The following is a 24,459-nucleotide window of genomic DNA, read 5'->3' on the forward strand; positions in this document are numbered from 1 at the left end:
CTGAATGTAATAAATTGCTAAATAGTCTAGTCTTAAAATTATTTCTTACTTACATATTGTATGTTAATCTGTATTACAGTTAATGTTTTCCTCTTAATGCTACATAATTATTCGACAGAATCTGTAGTTAAATCGAGGTAATGTTTATTACATAGCTGTGAAGACTATCAATATTAAAATTCCAAATAAGTCAGGAAAAAAGTTTTTCAAATAAAGTTATACACAATGTTTTTGAAAATATTTTAAAAATATACGAAATACTTAAAAAACTTCTAGAAACTGAAATTTCGTGCAAATATTTGCATCATACCTATTTAACTATAAGCGTTACCTCTGTTCTGAAAATATTTTTTCTATTAATATCCACATGAAAAGAAAATATAAATCCTAACATCATGTTCAAATCTTTTCTGTAAGCAATTTTCTTAACTTAACTTACATAGCTTTTGGTGGTGCCACGTACTCAAATTAAAGATTGTAATTTAAAAGATAATTAAAAAAATTGTTTTTAAAATTGCATTGAATTGAATACAATGAAAACAAGTATGTCTACATATGAATTCAATTACTACTGCTTCTTCAATAACTGTACATTTTTAAAATTTAATTTTGCAGTTTCGCAATTTAATTACCTTAATATGAATCTTACATACATTACTTTAGAAACTTTTCTATCATTCTCAGAAAGATTTATATTGCATAACAAATTTTAAAAAACTGATTGCATGATAATAACATATATAAAAGTGAACAGAATCTATATTAGCTAAACATATGCATTTAAGTTTCATCATGATAAAATGATATATAACGATTTGCAAAAAACATTGATATTTAAATTTAAGAACACAGTACTCTGTCAAGAATCAAATTTACTCTGCATTTGATATTCTACATATTATGTAATGATATAAGTGTTATGCTTTTAACCCCTTAGGACAGTTATTTCATATAAAATTAGTTTCCAATTAAAATAAATAATCATAAATTTTGCTGACAATTTTTATATTACTAGTGTTAGTAATTATTACAAGAGATGATGCTTCAGATGTCAAAAGTAAACATAAATTCAATTCTTAAAACATAATGGATAAAAAATTACAACTTATAAAAGCCAACAGAAAGCTTGCTGAGGGTCTCTTAACCGTGACGTCACAAGCCAGTTTCGTTTCAGAGCGCAGGCCTTATCTATCTCGATGGTGACGGTTAGACGCGTCAGCCGTTCAACTGACTACTTTTTGTCTCTTTCGCCAGAGGGCGTCCGTGGAAGTAAAGTTCTAGTAAGCAAACGCGACAATTGTTATATTCCTCACCCTCGATATTCAAGATGCCTTTCATCATAAAAAAAAGATTTCTGCCATTTTTTTTTCGATCTAGAAAGTGCATTCGACTCTATTAATCCAAGAGTTTTCCTTTTCAAATTTCTTAAACTTAGTTTTTGGTCCTAAAATCAACGAATATATCAAATTCTTTCTTTCTCCCAGTGACTCTAGTAAATCCTTCCTGCGCAGAAAGATGTAGCGGGTGCAAAACAAGACATCTGTCTACTTTGTCTGTCTTTCTTAAATCTGGCAATGTTGTAATCAAAGTGCATTTGTCATTTTATCTATGTAAGTAGATCGCATTTTTTGTGTGAGAGTTATCCGACAGTTAAAGATGTCTCTTGGCGTGCCGGTGAAAGTACTTCATGAAGCAGAAGGCCATATAGTAACTCTTGAAACGAAGACTGGTGAAGTTTACCGAGGGAAACTTGTAGAAGCTGAAGATAATATGAACTGCCAAATGTCTGGAATAACTGTCACGTATCGAGATGGTCGAGTCGCTCAGTTGGAAAATATATATATTAGAGGCAGCAAAATTAGGTTTTTGATACTTCCTGATATGCTTAAGAATGCACCGATGTTCAAAAAAACTGGACCGAGACTCGGTGCTGCTAGTACTGGTCGGGGAAAGTCTGCCATTCTAAGAGCTCAGGGTAAGTGTTATTTAATTATTTTATCTGAACCCGCTTTGGTTTTTCAATTCATAATATACTGACAAGGTCTTAAGTTTGGTTATTTATCTAAATTGTGTATCGCGTCACAGTGGCGTAGCAAGGGGATGTATGATGTCAGAGGAGGGACAAATGGTCTCTAAACAAGATTTTCATCACATCACTGTGTTTTTTCGGGGGAAAGAAAAAGCCGCCAAAAAGGTATTTTGCCCCAGGCGCCAGTTATTCTCGCTACTCCACTGTCACATCATACATCATTTCAAACATGTTAGAAAGTTGTGATGTGAAAAATTCGCTCGTGAGTTTTCGTAATATATTTTGATAAAATCGTTATTTGTCTATAAATATGTGCAATATAGTCTCTGCCGTGTTGCGCTGTCGGGTAGTGGGATTCTGTAATGTGCGTGTGCCAGCCGAATTCTGTCTTAGCAAAAATAGCTCACTGAAAATTTGTTTGTATATGTATATGTATATTGCAAAACATTAAATGAAAATAACGTGACAAACAGAGAATATAAATGCATGAATAAAAATAGTAAAGTTACTTATAAGTTGCGAGTTTCAAAATATTGCCAAACTATCAATATTTATCTTACATACGGCACGCATTTTCAGCATATCAAAAAAAAAAAAAAAAAAAAAATCGGAGGTGGGGTTATAAGATGCATTATGGAGTTTGTAATTTAAACCTGACACATGATAAACATTTATAAATCACTAAAACTATTCTTTACTAGTTTTGTCCATTTTATGCCACATATACTTGGCAAGATAGGAATAATTTTCCTCTTTTGTTGCACATATATTGTAGCTTTCTGCCATGATCCACACTAGTGACAGGAAAATTATTTTCGACGTTTAAAAATATGCAGTTTTAAAATTAAGAAATGGCATTCAAAAGCAGGGAACTTTTAATTGAGAGAAAAATAGGATAAAATCCTAGTATACGGTGCAGCCTTGGCGCGATTTTGAAAATTATCGCCAACACCAAAGATGACCCAAAGAACGTCTATGTATATACTATACACTATATACTATCACTACATACATAATATATAATATGTATAACTATATATATTCTTTGAATGACCCGTTTACTACTCATCGTATATGTTTCGTTTTTACTGCTCATCATAAAGTCTCCAAAAGTAGTCAAATCCCGTATGCACTGGATACTAGGATTAAACCAAAAATAGCTCAGTCATATCATAGTTATCATCATCTCAATCACAATTATTAAAAAAATATGTCCAAAAGAAAAGAGAATCTTTGGAATATGGTAACCGGTAGTTTGGCGACATTTTGGTAAGGCGATAAAGTTTACTAGCTAGGACTTTAGCAGTGTACATGGATAAAGTCAAGAGTGTGCGCAATACCATTTTTGTGCAATTCTGGGATGTTTTTTTAAGTGAAAATAGGTCAGCGTATACATGGATGATACTGTGTATGTGCAATTCTTAAAAACGCGGTAAGCAGTTTGCGATTCTGCACTTTCTCCCAATTTCGCACCTAATCTTCATCATGATTAAGCATTTTTGTTCCATAAAAGTTCTACTATAAGCGTAATTCGGCTAGCAGATTGTTGGAAAAAATGTTGAGTTAAAAAAAAAAAAAAAAAAAAACCTTTAATTCGTGAAAACAAAATGGCATCCAAAACAAAACTAGCAGATTGCTGTAGTAGGGTTGGTTGCCAAATTTTCACCCAAAATCACCAAGTTACCATAATCCAAAGATTAACCAAAGAAAGTCATTTTAAAATGAAAAAGTAAAATTGCCAAATTAAAACCATTATCTAACAGTAAAATCATCATGCATAAATGACACTGGAAGAATTAACATGAAAACAAATGGGTATAGGTTTTCTTATGTTAAACTACTGGTTAATAAGGCATGTTATAAATCCTTGTCATTTTGTTAGAAATTGGATTATTTTCGTCAGCTGTATCAATTTTCAAATTGCAGTATTTTAAGTATTGTAATTAATACTGTTGATGAGGCAGTAACTAATACTGTAAAGCATACTTTAATTTTATAACAGTTATTTGAAGTTTATACCACTTTCCTCTCTCTACTAGCTTCAGCTTTCAATTCCTTACCAGAATGAATTTTTAGAATTGTGTTAAATGCAAATAAGAATAAGCGTAGTATTTAAGTTAAGTTCAACTGACTTCACCAGAGAGAGTTAAGATTTCTGAATAGTGCATGTTTTCCTTTTGGCTATGTCTCTCTCTGTTATTACGCTTGGCCGTATTACATGCCTTTTGATAGCTTCGCTGGCTAATTTAATATTATGGGTGTACTAGTTTAGAATTATGTTAGGGCTTTGCCTAAATCTCTTTAGTGGGTCATTAGTTTTTATTTCTTTCATTGAGTTAAAGCCTAAGTGAAGGTTTTGCTGTATGCCCTGACAGGCTGACTGTATATCTTTATTTGAAGCAAGTAAAGGGTAATTAACGCTTCTTGAGTTTATGTTTCTGTTCTTGGACTTAAGGGATTATTCACTTAGTAGTTCACTAGGTTCCTCGACACTACATTTAACAAGATCAAAGTGAGGAACCCTACAGTATGAAGTCTGGTATTTATGCAAATCAGTTTCATGCTTAATATGAACTTTGATTTACTGTCTGTTTGTCATGGTAGAAGATCTCTGAAAATGGGCACCCTCCCAAGTAAAATGGCATTAAATCATGATTAAAACGTAAAAAAATTACAACCTCAATAAATTGCATTTTAAATCAAAATAAAACAAGGAAATAACATAAAAGTAGAAATACATGTTATCTAATCTGCACAGTACAAAAAGGAAATACTGACTTACCTTATTTAGAAATTTCTGTGTCTTCTTATGTGTGGCATACAGAATTGCTTAAAGCATCCAAAAACTCTTTAAAAATTATTGGAATCAGAATTTGTATACTGCCGCCACCACATAAATTCACAAAAGTAGCAATTAAAAATAACCTCCGTAGTGCCGCACTGTCGGTGGCGTTTCTTTCGAAAATCCCTTTTCATATCCCACATACCTTCGATAGTATTAATATGAGCTTCGGTTTCTAGATCCTTCTTTTTCACTGCGGGATTTTTTGAGAGATGAGTGAAGTCATTTAAACCTTCATTTACATACCAATCAGTCGATGCTTTCTTTCTCATTCATTCCAAATCGTACAGAAACTTCAGGTTATCTTACAACTTGCAGACATTTTACAGTGTAAAGCACAAAATAAACGACATACTTCCTAGCCAAAATCCAAAGCTGAAATAAGCCCTGAAAAATATTCACCCAAATCCAAAATTCAGTGTGATCACACATTGTAACCAATCACGTCATGACAGATTTTCCAAAACATTCACCGTAAAATACTCAGGTTACCATAAATGAAACAAAACTTTGTGATAAATGAAATAAGAGCTTGGCTGATAATACAAGGAGTTGCTTAAAATACAGACTATCCAGCTCCTTTGTTCAGCTCCTGTAATTACTGTGTCGAGAATTCTTACTAAATTGTCAATCAGAATTTTTAGATTTTCTAACACCTTCTCAGTCACTTTCTTTGCTGGTGGTAGCGATATTTTCGAGATTTAAAGCCATGTTACAAATTTTGCTCATTGTTACTTGATTGATCAGTGAAGATAGTCATTGCAATGAAAAACTTTTATTATGTCATCTTCATTTTTTGGTGTAATCCTAGTATATGGTACACACGGGATTTGATGCTTTTTGGCTTGGCGACATTTATGATGAGCAGTAAACAAGTCATTTTGTTGTTGGCTAACTCATTCTGGAATGCGGTTCCTAAGTTTAATGGCGACAGTTTTCAAAATCGTGCCAAGGTCGTACCGTATACTAGGATTTTATCCATTTTTTACATTTCCACATTTTTTAACAAATTCCATTAATTGGAAAAGTGTGAAAACCTTCAAATTTGTGGCTATCATCCTAAAGCTTAGCTGCCATTTGCTATACACTATTGCGATGTATCATAAGTTTGACAACTGAAGTCGTGCTATTCTACTAAATTTTATCATGGTTCCAGCACATGCTGACAAAGTTAAACCTGAGTTATATTAGTTATTTATTATACTTAGGCCTATTTCCCAAACATGCTTAAAGCTTACTGAATCCTAAATAAATTCCCACGTATACTTAAGGCTTATCCATTCCTGTCACTATACATTTTGCAGGTCCAAAATTCTGCTACCAAGCACTTCCCTAAATTCTAAAAATTTAGGGTTCCAGGTCCTTTCCTAAGTTCTAAAAATTTTGCCTTCCCCAAGTTTTGTCATATAGTGCGACCGCACCAGCTCTGACGCTTGATCTAGAGCTTATCTGGATAAACAATCAGTTCTTAATTCAAAGAGCAGTAAATGCAAGGCTTTGCCCTATGAGTATCATTTACAATTTTTTTTTTTTTTTTTTTTTTTTTTTTAACCCATGGAAAGAAATATTTGTTAAATTTCTCCTCGTCATTGCACTCAACACTTTGTAGTACAGTTAGCTAAAGTCTCTGATCATCGTGAAGTCGATGGAAAGGGTTACCATGCTATTTGCTATTCACTTACAAGGTGAGACCAAAAAGTAAGGTTACTCATTTCTCCTTTCAAAAATTAGAACAGCCCGACCACCTGACACATGCGCATTACGATCTTCAGTATGCAATGTTGAAGTTCAGGGTCATTTGTTAAGTTTCTTGTTTCGTGTTTGTTTGTGCAATCGCTTAAACATGAAAGGTGTTAAGTGTATTGCATAATGGAGCGGAAAACAAATCTGAAGTTCTCTTTTAAAATCGGTAAAACTGCTACTGAAACCTTGGAAATGCTTCGAAGTGTGTATGGTGAAGAAACTTTTATCTCGCAAGACAGTATTTCAGTGGTTCAAACTTTTCCGTGAAAGCATGGAGGATGAGCATCGTAGTGGAAGACCATTGACAAGCAGAACGACGGCTAATGTTGAAAGAGTTGGCAAGTTATTGCTGCAAGGGCGTCGTTTGTCCGTCCAATTAATGGCGAATGAATTTAATCTTCCTCGTGAAATCGTCTTACCAATATTGACGCAGGATTTGGGTAAACAAAACTTTGCGCGACATTTGTCCCTCATTACTTAAGCAGTGAACAAAAACAGCAGCGATTGGACTTCTGTGACACTTCATCAATGCAGCAGATAAAGATGGCACATTTTTACAGTCAATCGTCATAGGAGATGAAATGTGGTGTTTCGCATGTGATCAACAAATGAAATGCCAAAGCATGGAGTGGTGCGGTCCCTCATCGCCAAAATTGAGAAAGTTACGTTTAGAAAAATCAAAGGTTAAGACAATGTTGATTACCTTTTTTGACACACAGGGAATTATCCGTAAAGAGTACGTACCCGAAGGTCAAACAGTTATGGCGAATTTTATTGCAGGGTTATGAAGTGCCTCCAGGCTCACGTTCATGGTGTTCGGCCCCGTCTCGCTGCATTAGGCAAGTGGTTTCTATTGCATGATAATGTACGCTCTCATACTGCAATGTGTATTAGACAGTTCCTCGCACAGCAAAAGGTTACAGAGTTATTTCACCCTCCTTTTTCTTCTTTCCACGACTGAACTTGGTACTAAAGGGACACCGATTTTCAAGCATCTCGGACATTCAACTGCAGTTACTAAGAAACTTAACACAGTCTTAAAGGAAGACTTTTTAAAAGTTTCCAGAACTTGTATAAACATTATCAGAAGTGTATTGTAGATGCCGGGAACTACTTTGAAGGACAGTGATGTATTTATATGTAAATATGTAATACAGTTATTATTATGACATCAGTCACCTTACTATTCGGTCTCACCTTGTACTAATATTTAAAAAAAAGAAAAATTAAGGCATCTTCTCAAGCTGTCATGTGTTGATAGTTTGCTGTGATGAAAGCAAAAAATAATAATGATTTACCAAGTTAACATCAGGGATGTAAATTGTTGAGGTGTGAAATGAATTCTGTTTTGATGTGTTCAGTTTGAGATGTTTACTAAGCAAAAAGGTAGTTGTAGAGCCAAAATATTCATTATTCAGATTTGCGCTAATAAATTATTGTTTTTTTTGGTATTGAGGTTTGGGACTCTCCACACGATTTATTATGAAAAAATACAAAATGTGCATGCTTAAAGCATAAACGAAATTCTAAAAATAAAGGTTGCTGGTAGTGTAGAGGTCTGAATTTTAGATTATTCATGATATTGGGCTGTCGGATATCAGATTTTGTTCTTTATTTGATTATAAGTCTCATTCTCTACAGATAATCAGAGTAATGGACCTTATCTTGCAGTTTAGCTTGCTGAGACCATCTGCTCCTTCTAGTTGTATATCCAAAATGTTTAATAGAATGTTACACTTAATTAACAGGGTAACTTATCAGAATTGATGGACAAGTCTAATTGGATTAATGAAATGTAATTGAACCAGTTACATATACTATAAGAATAAGAAAACATGTTACATGACACATCTGCATAATTCATTGCTTTATAAATATCTTCCAGTAGTGTGGGTGGCCCTATTCCCACGCGAGCTCTGTTGGGGGTTCATCATAATGTCAGAATCAACAATAGCACTCGGAATTTATCCTGGGAGATAAAATCCTTGGGATTGCTTCAGGTTAGGGATGAAGCTTTGGTACTTACGTGTTAACACAACCACTTTGATGCAATTGACTCGCCATTGCACAAACCTTGGTAACACTGGCTATCTAACAAACACATCTCCTCGTTATTCCCTTTATAATATTTGCAGCAAAATTCTGTATTCCAGCTGAATTCTTACCACCATGTTTTCCATTGCTGGCGAATTCCACAAGTGTGTATTTTAAAATTAATGTGAAAAATATCGTATTTATTTATAAAAACAATTGGAATACACCCCCCTAGAAATACATATGGAAATTGCATGGTTGCCTGAAGAATGTTTACGTACATGGATGCTAGTTTGGCACATTTTGAAGATTTGGCTTCTTTTAGTAAGGTAACATATAAGTACATATAAGTACATATAAGCAGTAACATATAAGTACCAAAGCTTTGGCCTATAGCCATTGTATTTGAGTTTTGTAATTCAGTCTCTTTCCGCATCATTTGTATCTTCATCAGATAGTTATCTATAGAAATCTAATTTAATTATCAAAGTACATTTTGTGCTAATACATTGTCCCTTACTCATTATGCCCTTCTCTCATAATTTTAACCAATACGAATAAATTTTGTTGCACCTGAATCTCGCACAGTTTCTGCTTTTGCAGTGAAAAGGTCAAGGGAATGCCAATTTTTATCGCACCTATATCAATTCTATTTACACAGACAGTTCACTGATGAGAGCACAGTAATTGCAAGTTGATTATATAACAGTAGTGTGCAGATTCAGAATATTTTTTCCGTTAGAACATATTTTGAAAGGAATTCAGTTTCAGTGCTCATCGCTTTTTCATGTTTAATGTTTGTAAAATGAGTAGTTAAAGTGAACAAGAGGATTTAAGTCTTAAAGAATCGGGAAATGATTCAGAAGGCATCTTTTTCTGATGCTTTTGATTCTGAAGATAGTGATGATAATGACGATCCCGCGCAACTTTTACGTGGTCGCCAATGAAACCAAATTATGCCGGAAGTCCCAGACATTTGTCCTCCACGTTTTCAGCTCAAATTATTACCTTGTAGGGTTTATATTTATTTTAACTAACATCTATTTTAAGTTTAAACTATCTTTCCTGTCAAGCCTTACTTTCCCCTGGAACTGCCAATGCCAGAGTATGTAAATTTTAGTAAAACGCGCAAGGATTCAAATTATCAGCGGAAGTATTCTGAGTTAAATAGAAAGGAAACGAGTTCGAGGTGTGATATTCTTACTTCACGAGCGCGGAGGTAGTTAGCCAGAAATTGAAGAACCCCGCGTTTCGGCCTGTGTGCTTGCCTCGGAGAATTGTTAATCATTCAACGTGATATTCAAAGTTTGCTGAATTAGCAGCGGTATTGTAAAATGCGGTGAGGTTAGTTACGTTTAGAGAGCCTCGTAGTTAGAGTCTTGTTATTATTTCTTTTCAGGTTCTTATTTTTATTTTACCGCCGGGTCGGCGTAGTTTGTGAGCGTCAAGAGCACGCAATTGTAATTTCTTAAGTTGAATAAAAAAGGGACTTAAACCCTTAGCAAGACTCTGTCTATTTTCCAGTTTCAACAGTCACCTCTTGGTTGCGTGCAGGTTGGAGGCGCGCAACTCTACAAACTATAGGGTGTGCACCTCATTAAGAAACATAGTTTTCAAAAGAGAGAGATTAACTTTTCATTTTATTGTTCCTTTGGTCATAAGACTATCTTTCACTGAGTGCAAACTTGCCTTTGAAACCTCAGAAGATTTCTCTGTTTTATTTTTTAAACTTTTTACTGCATCCCTTAAATAGTGTTCATTAATAAGAGTTAAATACATTAAGCTCCCTATTCAAAGAGATTGAGACTAACAGGAAACTGACAGCAAGAGATTACACATATACAGTAGTACCTCCTACAAGGAAATTTCCTTGTAGGAGGTACTACTGTATATGCATAATCTCTTGCTGTCAGTTATAAAATTTTAACTGTGTTGCATTTTAACATAAACAAATATGTTTCCATCTAGCTAATGTATTTTCAACTCATTTATACATTTTCTGCCCCCTTTTTTTTTCTTTCAGCTGCAAGAGGCCGTGGTCGAGCAAGATCATTGTTTCAGCGCCGAACATAAAGGCTTAGGCTAAAGATATTTTCATGCATTCAGCCATCAGATTTGTACCTTCATGCAGTTATTGGCTCATAAAAAACGTAAAAGTCATTTTTTGTGTATTACTGTATTGTTCATCTTAATTTTCTGATTAATTTGTAAGATTAAAAGTTTTCTATTCAAAGAAGAATTTTGATTTAATACATGTTTCTTTTCACATATTGTGCTAGAGATATTCATGAATTCCTTGAAAACTGTACTAAAGCACAGTTAAATACAATAATTTTATCATCAATATGTCCATTAATTATATGAAATGGTATAAAAAGCATTTGTAAAAAGATCTGAAAAATGACAATTCAGAACGGTAGTATGTAGATATTTTTAAAAAGGACCATTTTTTAATCAAGTACAGAGTTTCACTGAAAGGTTATGTGAAAAAAAAAATCTATCCAATATAGCATTTTGTTCTTTTATATCATTCTTTTTTAAAGCTGTTGATTGTAAGAAGTAAAACAAATTAGTAGTGTATCTGTTTAAAAGGGTATTTGTCACATTAGTCTTTGATATAAGCAACTACTAAAATTTTTCAAGAAATGAACACTAAGAATACCGTTTGTTTTTTCTCTTGCTTTAAGAGCAAACTGTAGTACTTCCTTTTACAGCTGTCTTGGCCCCCCCCCAAAAAAAAGAAAGCTTTTCCCCAGTTTAGGCTTATAGAAGTGTGATTTATATGTTGTAAACAGCCATAAAAATTGACTAAAGGATGATGAGTGCCATTTTGAATATGCATTTTTAGTTATTTATTTATTTTTTTAATCTTATGATATTTGTTGCACTAAATTGTTTTCTTTGCTAAAATTTTCAGATGTACTACATTGAGAGGTACTATTTTTCATAGAAAGTTGCTGCTACTCCAGTAGGTGATGCATCTTAAGAATTCCATTTGATTTGGTTTATTTGTAACTTAGGATAGGTAATTTTCAAATTCAGACCAGATGAAACATGTACCATAAATCTGTATAGCAAATGAATCATAATGGATTTTTTTAAATGAAATAGTATAGTAAATATTGGGTCTTGCATTGTCATGTAAGACTCTAGATCATATAAAACAAGACATCATGCATCAAATTTGGCAATATCTTTCAGAAACAGCACATTGGAGCATATTTGTTAAGAGGTTGCTATTAATCAGCACTTAGGTACATGATATTTTGAATTATGTTAAGTGTCTCTTATCTAAGAAGTTAACCCTTGACTTGCTCTTTGTAAGCATGTATGGTGAGTTCATGTTGCATCTATTGAAGAAATACCTTAAGTGAATATAAATGGTTAGAATATTCACTTAAATTGATTTTACATGCATTCGTATAATATTGAAGTTGATTGCATCAATTCATGAGGAACCTGCTGACCAAGAATTTTCCTATCATTTTAAATCATTTATTGAAATCTATTAAAATTGCTTTGGGATAGTTCAAGAAAAGAAACCTGTGATTCCTGTGTCTTGATTCATCTATAAAAATCTTGCATTAAACTATGGCAGCCTGTACAGGAACAAAAAGCATCCGGTGGTTCATTTCATTTACCATTTATTATATCGTTCATATACATATTTACATTTGTCCTGTTATAAGTTGGACCAATCTTCAGAGAAATTATAATGCCTAATGAACTCGTACTTTGTTTCTACCTTACGTGTTGTTAAGCAGTGCCCTCTGCATTCTCTCTTTTCAACATCATCCATTGCAGATCTGTCGGTTTATTCCGGTCTTGAACCAATCTGCAAAATTATCATTTTTTGAACTATTGGTTCATTACATATATGATTACCTACTTCTTTCTTCCTATGGGGATTTCAATATTAATGCAGATAAGGGGGGAAGCTTTGTATTACTAAGTGAATGAGTTATATTTCCTTTGGAATCCATTGTTAAATAAGCATTAAATTATGATGAGAATGTAAGGCAAAATGATAGCTAAGTTTGTGCTGACCTTTCTAGAGAAAAGTGTAGCATGTGAACTTTGTGCAAGTGTTTTAACATCTGATTTGCCATCTGATTGCCAGAGAGGACAATTAGCTGAGAACAGCTTTTCCGTTCCAAGTTGCTTAGAGATGATGGAAATTGTTATTTGATTCTCTCCCAAAAGCCATGGCCTGCTTTCATACCAAAAGGATAGTGCCAGATTTTTAAAAAAAATTGTATTAATGTGTGGAAGTTAGCATTATATTGTTGTGTGCGTACGGGTTCATAACAGATTGAAAGCACACAGAATTCATGATAGCTTGATAGAATTTATTTTTCCAAAAGTAACATTTCATAGTTCTGTAACTTTCCGTAAAAATATTCATACAGCTCATCATAGTATCACATAGTACAATCACTAGTTACACTTCAAACTACTAAGAACGTTAAACTCAAAGCAATGCAAAGTGCCTCTGAAGAGCGATGCTAACCCGGAGGTATTTCAGTACTCCGCACTTACGCTGAACTATCAACTGACAGAAATGCCTTTTCTTCGGTAATAAGCCCCGTTCCCATTAGCACGTTACCAAATTGTGTAACATATTGGAAGAAACGCATAGCATCCAACGCAATAGTGTAAACGGGCGACTGTTTACACTGTTGCGTTGGATTTACCCTTACGGAAGTTCGGTGGTCATTTGCATTCATTGCCACCAGATATCTCTGATTTAATTTATGGGATTCGGACTCTTAAAATTCTTAAATTCGATGTCATTGAAAATTTTGAATTCTGCTTATGACTGTGAAAGTAAAGCAAGTTAGCAACTTTTAGATAAGTAAGGTTTATAATGTATATTATGAACATTTCTAATTGCATTGAAGTAATTTTTAAAAATGTCTTTGCATTTCTAGAAGCCTTAAATATTAACGAAATAATATATCATTAAAACTAAAATTCACTGTTACTGCAAAACAAATAAAGTTAAACACGTTTAAAAATAGCTTGTACCTAAAAATATAGAGCAACTGTAAAGAAAAGTTCACAATATTTACACAAAATTTGCTATGCTTGTAATACTGCTGACTGCTGTGTGAGATTGTATATTTTTAAAATATGCACAAATTTGGGGAGAAAACAGATAGTATATAAAATTTTAGAAATTTATAAAATTTACATTACACATTAAATATTTGGAGGACATTAAAGCTGTGGACACAAATTGGTGTGAATACAGCTTCAGTAATTTTTAAATTTCTAAAGCTTTCCTGAATCAACATATACTCTTCTAAAATTTTACAAATTTTACATGAATAATACATAAGTGCATGCTGATGATTTAATATATCTAGTCAGTTTACATTTTAAACCTCTGAAAAATTTAATAGCTGGTCTGCGTGATTTTTTTTTAATTTTTTTAATCTTTAATCTAATTCTGGTTTATTTTTAATATGTTATTTGAAGTTTGCTCACATGGAATCAAACGTCTATTACTGTAGCAAATTTATTAAAAATGTTATTTTGTGTGTGTTTCCAGAAAAGTCTACTAAACACTATGATTTTAAATACTGATTCAGGATATACACCTTTAAATTATGTTTTTAGAATGAAGTGCAGAATGCTATAAAAACTACCTCAGTGCTCAGATGACTGGGATTCTATATTTAAAAAATTACTTTTTATATGGATTTAGTAGAGTAAAAATTCCATTAAAAATTTTTGTTCTTTCTTTGGTTTAGCTAAAAACAATATTAAAAAAATACACACAAAAATAAAAATACATACAGAATGTACAGATACTATTTACTAATATGTTTATTTGCTGTCTATGGTTACTTTTTATTATACTTAAAAAAATACTGTAAATTTATAAGAACTTACATAGATACTCTTAATATTATACGTATCTGAATATTTAATTGTAATTCCATAACGTAATAAGATTCAATCTATAGAAAAGACAATACTCAAATAACAGTTCTTTAAATTAATTAATTTGCATAAATAAAAACAAAAATATTATTTAGCTTCAAATCTATAAAGTAAGTCTTCTAGTAACAAACATATGAAAAAAAAAAGAATTTTTTTTTGTCTAATGTAATGCAATTCATTCTATTATATTCAAATTTTATTTAAACATACTGAAGTAATTGAATTTTTTCCATTATATGTCAAACAACTTTAATAATTATATTAGTAATTAATATAAGATATTATATTAGTTTTACTTTACTAAATTCTCATTTATATGTGGAGATGTTAGAATAAATCTTAGCCAACACTATTCGAATAGTGTTCTTGTTTTACTTTAGTTCTTTTCCCATTAAAGGAACTAACCTAGGAGACTTATTTCTTTTACTTATATCATTGATATATTATAAATATAGCTTAAATAAGTTTTATGTGCATACTCAAAGAGGGGGGAAAAGGAAAGCCTTAATTCAAAACCTGTTTTAAAGCAATAAGTAAATAAATAAAATACACTGGTTCTATTAGGATTTTTAAAGAAATACCATTATGTACTCTATAAACAAATCCAAAATATCACATCATACTACATAACACTAGTACAAAAGAAGAAATCTCCGATTAAGAACATACTCTATTTATTTGATAACAAAGAAGAGTAAAACATATGCAACATCACATTATGAAAAAATCCTGCAAGCCATTACAATAGTATCAGTTGATCATTATGTCACAGTAGCAATAAATGTTTCACTAAAAAATTCCTAATAATATGCCAAAACAGATTTACTATTGATGCCTCAGATTTAAGGTCACACAAAAAGTAAATTTGATTTAGCTGACGATGAGATCTACTGTGGAGGACTTTCTAAGGAGAAACAATTTTTCAGTGACAACTACTCTACTTTTTTACAGACAAAACTGAACAGTAAAAACTTCTTAAACTCTTGATTAGATTCTAATTTACTTTCTTTTATAAGCAGGAAATGCAAAACTTTGCCCTTCCTGCTTTTTATTTTTAAGAAGCTTCTTGAGACCAATTCCACAGGCAGTCAAATGATATTTTATTATCTTCGTTTTGATATTGACACAGGACGAAATATTTGGCTCGCTTTCTTACAAATCATATTAATAAATTCCTCATTAATAGTAGATTTCCACATATTATTTCATCTAAAAAATTTAGAATTATTTTTTCACACAGAAGGCACAGTTTAAAAATTTCAGGCAAAGGCATTTAAGCACACCTAAATTTGGAAAATTATATACTGCTTATTTTCATCAATGGAAACATTAATCTGCTCACAAACTAAGAGAAACTATAAGCATAAATTACAAGCACTTTTCAGTACAGAATCAGTTCAGAATCTATTGCTTAATTTAATACTTATTTCTTCTAATTAAAAGAACTTTTAAGTTTGCGTAAATTATATATAATTCTCTAAATTATATATAATACACGTAAAAAGTTTTTTTCCACTGAAAGCTAACACTGCGGAATGCACTTTTTCCATAGCAACAATATATGAACAACAGCCACTCCTGATTCTGCAGGGATTTACTGTAGTAAAACAAGCAGCAACTGTCCTGACGTACCTGCTCCTAGAAACTGAAGGAACGAAAATAAACATACATAGCTGCAAGCCTTCAAATATGAAAAGCAACAATATTTTCATTCTAAGTTACAAAAAAATTGAGATTGCATGGATAAAGTTTCCTCGGAAAAAACCTCAAACCTCATTTAATCTGCAGGATTTTATTTAGATAATAATAAAACATCTATGATTTCATTTCAAAATGAATTTTTATTTATCGAATCAATTTTAATTTGATCTTTGCAAAATGGTTCATAAAACTTCACTATATGCCAAAGTATTGTGAATTTTAAATATCAGATTGAGGAAAAAATATAATAAAGTATGCTTAATACAGCTACAAAAAAGCACATTTTGAGCATTCTTAACAGAAGACAATTGGACTCCACTAACTTTCTTTACGAGTACTCATTAAATTTTTATTTACATTTCTTTTTTCTTCAACATTTAACTTTCATTGGTTTTATGAGAAACTGTCTTGATAGAAAGACTCTAAATTCAGAAAAAACAAACAAAATTGGCTTATACACATGCAGTGAAATTACACTGGCATGTTGGGAAGAGAAGACAGGGAAAATATTACGACACACGGAGAGGAAAATATTTAGCCTCCTCCTCGTAATGCGAAAGGAGCCAACTTGCGAAAAAATTACAATTTTGAAACCAAAAAATTTAAATGCAATTTCGTGAAAGAGTTATTGCAATTACCTACACACTAAAACTTTGACCACAAATTCAAGAAAACTAAGATAGTCCATTTTCTTTCCAATGAATCAAAGTCATAAAGTGCAATATATAATTGTAGGTCGTCAAAATTTTATAAACTCAAAATTGGCTCCCATTAAGTTAAAGTTGCACATCACAGCACTAATGGTAGGAAGGCAATTTTATTTTTTTGTCTGTATTTGGTTTCATTTTCACATAAAAAGAGTTGAATTAGGTTATCTAGGTAAGAAAATAAAAACACACATTTTCAGTAAAAATTACAGGAATCTTCAGGGGAAACAGATATTGTTTCCCCTGAAGACGCAACACCTCGCTATTCCGGCTACGAAACAGACTGCATACTGTCAGAAAAAAATTCCTTTCTTGGAACTAAAGAGTGAAACATAAGAAAACTAAAACAAACATTTGGAAAATCTTATCGAGCTTTAAATTACTTTCTAAATTCTACGTTTTGAGTGTGTTTAAAATTAGGCCAACTACATTATTCACTTAAACCCATTACATAATACTAATACTTAAGAAAAATGGTGACAGACTGCAAATATACTAAATAAAAATTCTACTGATCTAGAAATGGAAATAACTGATTTTTAGCCTTGCTAACAATTAAGTTCAAGAATATCACAAAAAGCCATTTGAATAGTCGTAGATCAGAAAAATCATGAACTGTTAAACTTTTAAGAAGATAAATTCCTGCTTTCGATCTACTTAAAAATGTGAAAGAGGATTTTCAAAAATGAACTTGTTAAAATCAATCTTCAGATACAGGATAAAAAACAAACATTTGAACAACTGCATGGATTTAGCCATAACATTGCATGTACCAGAGGGGGAAAAACACTGGCAGAAGAAAAGGGTGTTAAATTTCACATTAAAATATGGTTTTCCTGTATTTAATTTTTAGCTTGCTGAATTTTTCGTAAATAATACAGAGAGTATACGTTTTTCTTTAACATATTATACCACACATTTTTATACTTTGTGTAATGCTCTCAAAACTGAAATATTAAAAGTGAAATATATAATTGTAGGTCGTCAAAATTTTATAAACTCAAAATTGGCTCCCATTAAGTTAAAGCTGCACATCACTGCACTAACGGTAGGAAGGCAATTTTATTTCTTTCTCTGTATTTGGTTTCATTTTCACATAAAAAGAGTTGAATTAGGTTATCTAGGTAAGAAAATAAAAACACACATTTTCAGTAAAAATTACAGGATGACAGATTTTGTTTCCCTGAAGACGCAACACCTCGCTATTCCAGCTACGAAACAGACTGCATACTGTCAGAAAAAAATTCCTTTCTTGGAACAGGGAATCCATATACTTTAATCTGTTTTTACAAAAGTACTGTTTATGACTAAGCCATGGTACACGGGCAAAATGCTTTATAATAAATCCATCTAAATTTTTATTATTTCCAGTCATCTGTATAGACTGTTTATTTATCACAACTAAACTCCCAATCTGCACTCCACATACCTCATACGATTCTTCAAGTCTCGTTTTGTAGCCTATCATTTTTAATACAGCAGGTACTTGCAGAGCGCAGACCTTGTAAAGCGTCATTTCGCGTATAGGCATTACCTTAAAGGATTCCAATTAATTTGTCCACTGTTAGAATTTCATTCATATGTGGTTCAACATTCATCCATCAACAATGGAAAGAATTTATCAGCTACCTTAAACAATTTCCATCGACTGAAAATGAAGTCCAAAAATCTTACAAATCCCAAAATCAAAGGATGCCGAAGAATTTTCACATATGGAAGATGGAGAAGTCAAACAATGAATCAGAAAATTACCAAAGAATTAGGTGCTTATAAAAACCACTTGATAATAAAAGCGGTCATTACAAAGAAGAGCTTTTAACTGAAGATAAGATGAAGGAATTGTTAAATAACACAAAAGCAATATCTGATGTTCCAGCGGAGCTTGACCCAATTAAAGAAAAAACAGGACACTTTAAATGAGGTACTGACAAACCTGTGCTCCTTTCAGCAACACGATTACAGCTGCATTACACATTCTTATAAGCAAAAGATATCAGCTTTTTCAAAAAATAATTCTGTCATGTATTTAAAGAGCAGTAATAAAAATTTGCTTCATTTAATATTTACTTCTTTTAATTAAAAGAACTTTTAAGTTTGCTTAAATTATATATAATGCCGTAATCTGAAATACGTGTGAAAAGTTTTTCCACTGAAAGCTAACACTGCGGAATGCACTTTTTCCATAGCAAGAATATATGAACAAAAGCCACTCCTGATTCTGCTAGGATTTACTGTAGTAAAACAAGCAGCTACTGTCCTCACATATCTGCTCCTAGAAACCGAAGGAAGAAGGAACGGAAATAAACATTCATAGCTGCAAGTCTTCAAATATGAAAAGAAGCAATATTTTCATTCTAAGTGAAACAAAAATTGAGATTGCATGGATAAACTTTTCTCGGAAAAAACCTCATACCGTGCAACGCATGAGAAATTTTGAAATAAAATGCATTAACTAAATGCTTTGGTAATTAATACCAAATTTTATTTGTTTCTTCCCCCACTGTTCAATTATGGAGTTTCATTAACGTTACTCGATTTTCTAAATTTCTGAGAAATTTATACCAAGAGAACGCAAAGAAGTCCAAAAGAAACTTTCAGAGTGCTTTTCAAAACAAAGTTGAAATTTAATCTGCAGGATTTTACTTCGATAATAATAAAACATCTATGATTTGATTTCAAAATGAATTTTTATTTATGGAATCAATTTTAATTAGATCTTCACAAAATGGTTCATAAAACTTCACAATATGCCAAAGTACTGTGAATTTTAAATATCAGATTGAGGAAAAAATATAATTGTGCTTAAAAGAACTAAGAAAAAGCACATTTTGAGCATTCTTAACAGAAGACAATTGGGCTCCACTAACTTTCTTTACGGGTACTCATTAAATTTTTATTTACATTTCTTTTTTCTTCAACATTTAACTTTCATTGGTTTTATCAGAAACAGCACTTGATAGAATGACTCTCAATTCAGAAAAAACTGAAACAAAATTGGCTTATACACAGGCAGTGCAATTACACTGGCCTGTTGGGAAGAGAAGACATGGAAAATATTACGACACACAGAGAGGAAAATATTTAGCCTCCTCCTCGTAATGCGAAAGGAGGCAACTTGGGAAAAAATTACACAACAATAATTTTGAAACCACTACGAAGCAACAGAACTCTTAACTAATCTCAGACTTCTGATAATTATAGTGTGATTAACAGTTCAACCTCACTTCGAATATTACAACACAATATAAAGAAAGCACCAATTCAGACACTTCAATATGGAATTCAAAACCCAAGAAATTAATGCATAAATGCTACCCTAAACATTAAAAACATAATGTGAAGCATTCATGTAAAATAAGTAACTAGTAAAACTCCAGTATAAAGCAACATGTGAAAAGGGACGTTCAAAGTATAACATTAAAGCATATGTAGTGGAAATAAAGTTGATATAAAACAAGAATTACCAGGCACAGATGTCTTTTTGCTCTGCATTATTTCTGTGTTCTTTTCATCAACTTTCTTTTTCTTTCACAATATCATGTTCTGCAATCCAAGAGTGCACAAAAATGATGACAAATGACACTAGAAGAGGCCAAGGCTGGGAAAAAGGAACCATTAGATTTTAACTAGTTTGAAATTAAAGAATAATTATACACAAAGAGAAATATCTAATATTGTTTCTTAATATATTAATCTTCAAAACTAGCCTTCTTTGTTTTAAACTCCAGCAATGTGCTACATTGATACTAAAATCATGACTGCAATCATTACAAAATTAGAATGATTTTCCTAATACGACAGAAGTATACTAAGCAAAAAGGATTTTAATGTATGGTTACAACATGAATGATGAAAGAAAAAAATTTAGACAGTTAATTACAGATACACAAAATAAAAGAGATAATGATCTTCGCAAATAGTAAATAATTTCAGTGCTGGCAGAAAGACGGCACCAAAAGATAATAAATAAGCAGGTAATTTTAAATGAGAAATAAACAAAATAAACTTTACTGTTAGCTTTGAAGCAGGCGTTATGTATTAAACTATCTTAATTCACACACAGAATTAGCGATATAAATCAAAATAGAGTAAGAATAAATCTCTCAATATATTAACATTAAAAGAGTATACATATATACTTTTAAAGTTTTTTTAAAGAAGCACACAAAAACACCGTTCTAAAAACAGATTTCGAAGAACATCTTGGAAACTAAAATTATGTATCATAAAAGAAATATTTCATTCAGAATTTTAACGCAAGAACCATTTCCAATTTTAACTTCTGTACTTAGGTACTCTCATCCATGACAGAAGACAGCTTAGCCCAATGTACAAGAAATTATCCTGAATTATTACCAGGTCACTTTCAATGAAATTATAGCAATATTTCACTCAGAGAAAGAACAAGTTGTCTAGCTGCCCCAGGGTTCGTACACATTTCCTTACATGAAAATTAAGGACTTTTAAGGACCATCAAAGAAAAAATTAAGGACCTATCAGCAAACAAAAAAAACGAATAGAATAAAGCAATTAACCATACAACCGACTTCATGCTTGTAATTTCACTTTAAGAAACTAACAAAAGTGTGTATTATGCACTATTATTAAATTGAATTTAATACTTACCATAAAAGAATTTTGAAAATTAAACTAACTCCCTACAAGTTATGAAGCAGACAACATTAAATTAGGAACATAATTTCTTGAAAAACATGTATAAGTGTATTTTACACTAATAACTGTCACTATTTTAGAGATTTACATGATTATTATTTAACTTATTTGATATTTATTTAAACACAGTCAACTACTATTATAATCACAATGTAAGAATATTTTGCAGATTAAAATAACTGATTTGTAAACATATAATTTATTTCCTTGGTTTTTTGAAAGATACTAGAATAATAAACTGTACAATAAAAGATACAAAACATTTGTGCTTTTTTTAAATCTGAAATCTTTTCAGCTATTTTAACATCTAATTTATTTATGTCTATTTCCTTTTCTTTAACTATTCTTATAAGTTCATTTGCTTTGATAAACAAATCAATGCTCCTGCTGGTCTCAGCTTCATCTGCTAAAGCATCTAGTTTTTCATTAATATCTTCAATGTCCCTTTGAAGAAATTTTTTCTTCTGCTTCATATAATCAATTTCTTCTTCAATAATATTTCTTTTCCTCTTTGAATTTTCAGATTTAGTTAAAGACTTTTGTTCTTCTAAATACTGCATATATTTAGACCTTGCAGAAGCTGCTGCTGATCTCATTTCTTTATAATTTCGATATTAAGAACACCTCCAGAAAATTTTATGTAATCAAATACTGTGCGTTGAAAAATGTATGATGAGTCACTTAAATTTTCAATTTCAATTGCTTTATTTACAGAGAAGCCCCTTTCCACAGAAGCCTGTTCATGTGATAAGAATACTTGTCACAGTGAATACTTGAATAGTGAAAGTATACATTATATATATATATATATATATATACATACATACATACATACAGTACAAAGTCCGAGATCCGGACATCCAATATCTGGAATGATCTAAAATCCGGACCTCAAAGCCACCACCAACCAATTTTTTAGGGCTTTTTGGAAGGGAAGGGGTATGCTTTATGCACGCGCATTAGATTTTTTTCCTCATCATAAAAAAACATGTCGGAAATCCCGATTCTTAATCTCAGTTTGATGCTAAATAAGATATCTCATTATTGAAGAAATAATTATTTTAGCATAAATTTGTGTGATTAGTAACTTGACTCTATAGCTGCGTATCTGCTTGGCATAATCTCAAACCGAAACATTTGTTAATTTTACACCAACTAATATTTTATATCCTTGATGCCAAAATCGCGAATCATTATTTATTGTATTTTGCATTCATCACCGCATGTTTATCCACGGATGACAACCTGAGTGATGACTCAAACAGCGACGCCAAATAACGGAGTATTATCCGATTACAGATTTAAGTTTAATGCGCTAAAATGTTGACAAGGGGAGATTTAGCAGAAATTTCTTTCCTTATGCTAAAAATAGATTTTGTTAATGATACTCATAGGACAAATGATTATATTTAGTGCTATTTGAATTAAGAATAACTGACTTGTTATTCAAATAAACCCAGAAACAGTGCCAGAGCTCCCATGGCCGCACCAGGCGGCAGAATTTAGGGAAGTTAAACAGAAGTTTTTCATTGCGATGACAATGCCCAATCATCAATCAATTAACGGAGGGCAAAATCTGTAGTATGGTTCTAAATCCAGAAAATACAGCTACCGATAGTGAAGAAAGTAACAGAGAGGTTACTGAACGAGAAAAAATTTTGATTGACAAGTTATGCGGAATTCTCGACACAGCAATTACAGGACTTGAACAATGGAACTTAATAACTGAACAAGAAATTATATGTCTATAGTATTAGTCTAAAGTATTAGCAGAGAAAACAAATTAACAACTCACATTGAAAGAAATGTTTAATAAAGTAAACATATAAATATTAAGCTCTTTTCTTTTGTAAATTTTGATACCCTTTAAATCATAAATGCTTCATTATTTCATAAATCACGATTTCATATTTTCAATTTTATAATTTCTACGTGCCATCTTAGTAGATTTAAAATGATCTAATATCCGGAAAAATCTCAAATATGGGATCGCCGAAGTTCCGACGAGTCCAGATATATATATATATATATAATACGGAATGTATATTTTCAGTTAAACTTCTACCAATAACTTTAGTAATTCATGAAATTTTGCGTCTAGTTAATTCAGGAAAATTAGTTTCAATTAGTTGTTTTCAGCTTTAAAAATATTAAAAATTTTTTAATTAATTAGTTATTTTAGCAAAAATAATGCATTACTATCAACAGCATAGGATTAAACCAAATACTTAATTGTCTATTGAAGCTTCAAAACGTATTTCCAAACTTCACTTTTTCTCGGCTAGCGTTACCGAATTTGCCCTTGGCGACTCAAAGTCGAAATGGTGCCAACAGATTTCCCGCGAAATCGATAACAGACCCTCTGTAGAAATAAACTCATAATCCCGATATCCCATACATATAGTATGTGCAAAAGAGAATAAACTCCGTAGAAGGTGATAAAAATTAATTTATGGCTTAAACAAACACAGAAATTAAGCTAAGTAAAACAGTGAAAAAACAAATTCAAATGATGAAACGAAACTTAATTTTCATGTGAATTTTCAGCGCTGACTCTCCCATTCTAGAAATTTCAATTTGTTTCAGACAAAGACCACATTTACGGATTGCCATCCATCAATATCCAGTCTTTGTAATCAGCTTGATGAAGCCACAGTTTATTGAAAATGCACTTTCCAGGCATCTCGTTCGTAATGGCATCGGAAGGGTTGTGGCCTTCCAGGTTGGGATTGCTCTAATTTTGGCAAATATTTTCAGAATCCCCCCGTTTTTTTTTTCTC

The 24,459-nt window shown here is 31.8% G+C and overlaps 1 protein-coding gene across 1 annotated transcript; it reads left to right on the forward strand.

Moving 5' to 3' along the window:
- The first annotated feature begins 1,558 nt into the window (after positions 1–1,558).
- On the forward strand, positions 1,559–10,887 carry LOC118180222 (small nuclear ribonucleoprotein Sm D3-like). The gene is made up of 2 exons (XM_035349346.2): positions 1,559–1,975; positions 10,672–10,887. The coding sequence occupies exons 1-2, from the start codon at positions 1,657–1,659 to the stop codon at positions 10,719–10,721; spliced, it is 369 nt and encodes a 122-aa protein (XP_035205237.1). The 5' UTR covers positions 1,559–1,656; the 3' UTR covers positions 10,722–10,887.
- The last annotated feature ends 13,572 nt before the right edge of the window (positions 10,888–24,459 follow it).

The sequence above is a fragment of the Stegodyphus dumicola genome, chromosome X2, assembly GCF_044657685.1.
Source record: "Stegodyphus dumicola isolate Sdum_Otavi_A_Nest chromosome X2, ASM4465768v1".
Classification (NCBI taxonomy): domain Eukaryota; kingdom Metazoa; phylum Arthropoda; class Arachnida; order Araneae; family Eresidae; genus Stegodyphus; species Stegodyphus dumicola.

Bases quoted from the DNA above. Each gene is read 5' to 3' on its own strand.
- LOC118180222 (XM_035349346.2), top strand. From the start codon at position 1,657: ATGTCTCTTGGCGTGCCGGTGAAAGTACTTCATGAAGCAGAAGGCCAT. The intron at 1,976-10,671 runs GTAAGTGTTATT...TTTTTCTTTCAG, and splicing joins TGCCATTCTAAGAGCTCAGG to CTGCAAGAGGCCGTGGTCGA.